The following is a 6000-nucleotide window of genomic DNA, read 5'->3' as shown; positions in this document are numbered from 1 at the left end:
TCTGTGACAAAGTCAAATTTAAACAGAAGCAAACATGTTGCCCCATATTTGAAAGAATATCAAGTCACATAAAGTCATGTATAAACAGCTTAGAGCAAAAAAAAGTTGCTGTAGGAAGTTGAGATTTAGCAACACTGTAAGTCATAACAACAACAGAAACTTTCCTCTAACAAACTCGAGAGGACTAGCCTTAAGACAATCTGTCCTCCCAAGAAAATCAACAGCATTGGTCATTTCGGCAAATATTCCAAAACAACATGTTAACATTCAAGTGACAAAGACATCCAGAAGCCCCTGTAATTATGACTCTTCTGTGTCTGGAGCAAAGGAAGAAATATTGTGATCTCATAACCATTGGTTTGTTTGGCCCTAATCTTAGCCACGTATGTGGACAATACAGTCATGGACAGTGATTTGTAGCCATTTTGGAAGGCACATATGTCACAAACAGGGGGGAGAAAACATGGTTTCTCCGTTTTATAATAAATGTAAATATTCGATCCACCAATGACCAGAAAGTGCACAGAAAAAGAATTAAACAGTGACACAAATGTTTACTTTCAATGAGTTTCTCTGCGCTCAAAGCATTTTTATATGCGTCTAAAAGTCTCTGGTGCAATCTGCAGGGGTATGAGAAGAGTAAAAGTAGGTCTGTGGTGCTGCAATGCCTCTTAAAAAAAAAACAGGAAAAGCTGACAGGGCAGAAAAGGCAGTACTCTGATCCATATTCATATTTCCATTCATTTTACCGTGAACTCTCCACAACTGTTGATTCACTTTGAAGAATCACTTGTTCGTTTTCAGGAGTGTGTGCAGCTGGTTTCTTTTGCATAATTATACAGTTTTACTTTACAGGGTTTTCCTGTGGCTGTGTGAGAGTGTGTTTGGCGTATAAACACACACACACACACACACACACACACACACACACACACACACACACACACACACACACACACACACACACGCTCCATAGCCTCCTGCAGAAATTACACATTCAGTTTAAGGGCCTGTTTTTCATTAACCTTTATTTGTCTGGGTTAAGATGGCTGAGCCAACGTGCTGTTTTTCATTACTTTCTGTTGAAAAGCATTCACACCAGTGAGTCTCGCTCAAAGAAAACCTCAGACATATTTATTTCAAGCAACAGTTCATTTATCTTCAGGTTTAGTTGCTTTAAAAAGCCTAAAACACACAAGATTAGCTGAGGATTCAGCAGTTGAATTGCAGCTCTGGTTTTTATTTAAAACACTGAAATGATACACCTCTAGCTCAAGGCAGTGTTTTAGATAAAGAAACATTAAAAAATCCGAGCAATATGTGAGGAGCTAAAACCTTAAAAGTTATTAAAACCAATTATTAAGGCAACCAGGGAGTTAGTGATTTTCCCTGCTTTCTCCTGGCCTTAATGTGTTCATATGTGCATTACTTTAAAACTTTGCACAGGCAACCCTAATGTGTTGAAACAATATGAAAAGGCCATAATTTTACTATTCTCCATAATTAAAGAAAAGCTCATTGGGTTCTCCCTTAGTTACTGTTGCTACTTATCAAGCTTTCCGTTCTTGCATGGCACAGGTTAACAATGATAAGAGTAGTAGAAATTCTAAGTAATTTTTGAAACAATGCATCGTTGAATTCAGACAGAGATAGACCAAAGCAGGCTTCTCATTTCTAGCTGGCAACGGTCGATTTTGTCAGCTGAAATGACTGTCAATGGTAGATTTTATCAGTTGTAGCTAGCTACCTAAGCTAATATTAGCATTAGGGGGTTAAAAATACCATCTCTGGCTGACTAGACTTTCTAGCTGAATAATTTGGAAACAAGAATCTTATATGAGAAGTCTTAAATATGAAAAAGTTAGCATCCAGTTAATTCATGTTAAATACATATAAGGCTGAATAACTAATAATAAATAAGAATAACTGTTTTTGTATTGCCTTCAAAAGCTACTTAGTCAAGTATGATAGTGTAGAAGTAGGCTTGTTCATTTTTTGAACATGCATGTTTTCAGTTTTGCGTCACATGAGAAAAGGCTTTTAGAGCCAGACAGAGCTGCTAATGTTAGCTTAAACTCTCGTAGCATCCAGGACTAGCTTCCACACAGTGGGGAAATACAAGTAGGCTACAGCATAAACCTAGAAATAATGAAACTTGTTCCTTCACTTTCGAAGTAAGGTCATTTCTGTAGATAGTAAGCTAGTTAGCTGGACATGCTACATGATACCGTACAAATTTTTTAGATGCTGAAAGATCGCTCTCAGTCATGTGTGGAAAAATGTAGCCTAAAGCTTGACAGACTGGCTCTCTGCTGTCTCTTATGTGAAGAAATATGTGACTTCATCATCTTAAATTGTGTAAATGTGGAAAATATATGCCAAAATATGTGATTGATGTACATTTTCTTTCATGAAGCTTATAGCCAAATAAAATCCTGCTGACTCATCATGAATCAAAATGCTGTCCTGGCCTCCAAAGGAAACAGCAGCAGCAGTAACCTCAGAGCTTTTTCCTCTGAGCAGATCAATATCACTGTAATGAATTGCACTCAAACGCACACAGGTATTTTTCATTATTTCCGCTCTGTGTTGCTTTTTGAAGTGTAACAGACTCTACCAGAGAGCTAATTTAGCTACACTGATGAGAGGAAAATCCCAACAACGAACATTTGTAAAGGGTGATCTCTACTGATTTGAGTCTGGGGTTGTGCAAGGTTATAAGGAAAGACTTGAGGTATGTATGTATGTGTGCTTGTGTGTGAGAGAGAGTGTGTGTGCACAGTCAGCAAAGTGCGTATGTGCAGGTGTGTTCTCACAGGTGTGTGTGTGTGTGTCAGAGGAGGCTCGAGGGGATGGAACAGCAGTTTCCCGCTTCTCTCCGTTGCTCCCTCATTTCCAGCTGCTGCAGTCTTTCTCTCTCTCTTCCTTATGTCCTCTCTCTTTCGCCCTCTTTTTCTCCCTCCTGTCCTTTGTTTCATTTTTCTTCTTTCATCCACATTGCTGCTCACCATCTCTCTCCTGTATATGAAAGATAAAGTCATAACAGTTTAAAAAATAATCAAATGTTACATAAGATTTTCTTCTACAAACAAAAAGAGCATCAGTTAGTGTTTTAGCAATTGATCCCAAAAGAAACAGAGCAACAGGAAGCCTTTGTACAGTGATCATGTGTATTGAACATGGCACTGATCATATCCACACCTCAGGAAAATTGCATTTGGACCTGGTACTTTTCTTCTGAAGGCTAGAAACACATTGGAAGACTAAGACTTAGAGGGTTTTTGCAAACAGGGGAAGGACACAGATTTGTAAACAGCGATTTCTATTCAGTTTTCTTTTGTCATTAACCAGCTTGGACTGTTGAATCACGTTAAGGTTTGTCCACATTTCAGTCATAATTATCCACGTGTTTAAGCCAAAAAAACATACAAGATGAATTTGAAAAGACTTGACAGGCTGAGAAAAGACATTTAACAGCTAATTTTTGCACATTGCTGTTCAGATTTCTGTCAGTACTGAGATCAGACAGCAGGATCACATCCAAATTTGTCCAGATTTCAGTCATAAAAATCCAAAATGATTACACCAAAAACACAGGAGAAGGATTTGAAAAGATGTGGCAGGCAGGGAAAAGACATTTAACAACCAACTTTTGCATACTGTATTCATAGATTTGTCATTTACCACATCAGACTACAGAATCAAATTCAGACTTTCAGACAGATGTCAGTCTTAAGAAAAAATGTTTTATGCAAGGTGACCTGTGCAGTCCTCACAGTATATCTCATAACTGTCAATGTGGCCAAGTTGAAATTACAATCAGTGTTCTGAGCTTCTTCTTTTTTTTGATCAAGATTGATTCACTTTTTTCCCTTCAAACATTTAACAGATTTTGTTCATGGAAGATTGTGTCACTTAAATCAGGGTTTGTGATACCAGTGACCACAAGCAGTTGAGCAGATGATAATAAACTAACACTTAAGGACTACAATTAGGGGCGTCGAGTGGCGCAGTGGGTTGAGCAGGCACCCCACATGTAGAGGCCACAGTCCTCGCTGCAGCAGGCCCCGGTTCGAATCCCGCATTGGACGGACCCTTACTGCATGTCTGCCTGTCCAATAAAGGCACAAAAGCCCAAAAAGTATACTTTAAAAAAAAAAAAAAAGAACTACAATTAATAAAAGGACAAGTAGAAACAGCCCATAATCAAAGCAGCAATCAAATAAGGAGAAAACAGAAAGCAGTATAAAAACGTTTATATGTAATAGAAAGCAATGAAAGCAGGAATGAGAGAAGTCAAGAAAGAGCAAACCTAAACCGGAACTCTCCCTTTAACCTGGGTCCTGCGTAATGATTTTTGTCAGTTCATCCCTGTCCCTAAGCTCGCTAACAAACTGTTCCCAAGCCAACTAAGAAACTGTAACTCTGGCTTAACAGGCACAAAACAGCTGACATGACGACACATGCGCACACACACACACACACACACACACACGTGCACACGCACACACGTACACACACAAGCACAGCGGTATATTACCAGTCCACCAGGGAACTAAACTGCTTACAGGACACACTGGTAGGAGTCCTTAATGACCTAAGGTGTGTGTGTGTGTGTGTGTGTGTGTGTGTGTGTGTGTGTGTGTGTGTATGGACACAAAAAATGTTTTTATCTGCATTTCCACGTCGCATACAACGTGGGTGTGTTGCATGCAGGTGTTGTGCCTCTGAGCAGAAATGTATACCTGTGTGTGTGTGTGTGTGTGTGTGTTGGGATCAATAAAGCTATAGCTGTAATAAGCTAGCTAGGCTGTTGTGACAGTATTGCAGCTCTCTCTGGAGAACAGATATGAGAAACTGTTTTGTAATTTACCTCAACAGCAAAATTCAGAAGTGCTTAACTTCCTAACATCTCATACATAAACACACACAAAGCACACTGTCATCTTAGGACAAGGGGATAACAGATAGAATAAATAAGTACTAGTTGTAAGTTGTAATTTAATATCATGACAAATAGAATATAAAATCTTGAGATAATGACACTCTAACAGTTGAAATTATGTTGGAACAACATATCTGAAAGAATAAACATGAATACACAAATGGTAAAAGTAAAAGGTAAATGGACAGCATTTATGGAGCAGTGTTTTCTTCCTTAGGGGCTACAAAGCACTTTACAATTTTGTCTCTAATATATACACACATGCACACAGAGCTGCCATGCAAGGCGTTGGCCTGCACATCGGGAGCAGCTTAGGGCTCAGTGTCTTGCCCAAGGACACTTTGACATGTGGAAAAGGAGGAGGAGTTCTGTAAAATCTCCATAACAAATCAAGCTTTGAATTTGCTTCAGTCATAAGCTGTTTGTTCTGACGCAGGTTTGTCTTCCTCCTTTTTGCAAATGTTGTCCCTGTTTGGTCGTCTTTTATGTTCATGCTGTAAATACAGACTGGTTTCATTATGTACTGTTAGTTTTTCTTATATGGAAGCATCACTTCCAATCCTTATAGAGATTCCTTATAATAGATCAAAATGCAACTGTCCCTCTACAGAGCCCCTGCCTTCTGCCCTTGATAACTTTGTGTATGCTATAGGCCACCAGCAATGCTAATTTTAAGTTCACATGTACAGCCTAATATCAGATACAACTTGTTACTGGACTTTTTACAGGTCTACAGTAGCAACAATTCTTGACCAGGCCTGAGGATATCTAAGGAAATTTCTCCCAAAAACCTCGGAGGAAAAAAAAAACTAGAAGTAACCTCGATTCTGAGAAGCAATTCAAAGAGATATCCCCCCTCCCTGGATGGTTAGTACAACATCAGGCACTGCAGGAAATCAAATGGCAGTTTTCACTTAGTAAAGTGATATCTCATATGCATCAGATGTAGCGTGTCTCCAATTAGAAAAATAATGTGACTATTTCATGCTGACACGCAAACATTACTAAGTGTCATAAATCATTTTCTAATCCTTCATGTGCAGTTATAAGCAATT

The 6000-nt window shown here is 38.8% G+C and overlaps 1 protein-coding gene across 2 annotated transcripts in view; it reads right to left on the bottom strand.

Moving 5' to 3' along the window:
- Positions 1-2937: 2937 nt before the first annotated feature.
- The window catches only part of LOC111223497 (TBC1 domain family member 20-like), a 49947-nt gene continuing 46884 nt past the window's right edge, over positions 2938-6000 (bottom strand). The window contains exon 11 of one of the 2 annotated variants that reach the window (XM_022747669.1): positions 2938-3018. Coding sequence is in view for 1 of the 2 variants with exons in the window: in XM_022747670.1 (XP_022603391.1) it covers positions 3005-3018 (14 nt within the window). In the remaining variant the exon portion in view is untranslated. The remainder of the gene's footprint in view (positions 3019-6000) is intronic. The other variant, XM_022747670.1, reaches the window with a different exon arrangement.

Source organism: Seriola dumerili, unplaced genomic scaffold, assembly GCF_002260705.1.
Source record: "Seriola dumerili isolate Sdu_G_001 unplaced genomic scaffold, Sdu_1.0 BDQW01000110.1, whole genome shotgun sequence".
Lineage (NCBI taxonomy): Eukaryota > Metazoa > Chordata > Actinopteri > Carangiformes > Carangidae > Seriola > Seriola dumerili.
This window is presented reverse-complemented; position numbering and strand designations above follow the sequence as displayed.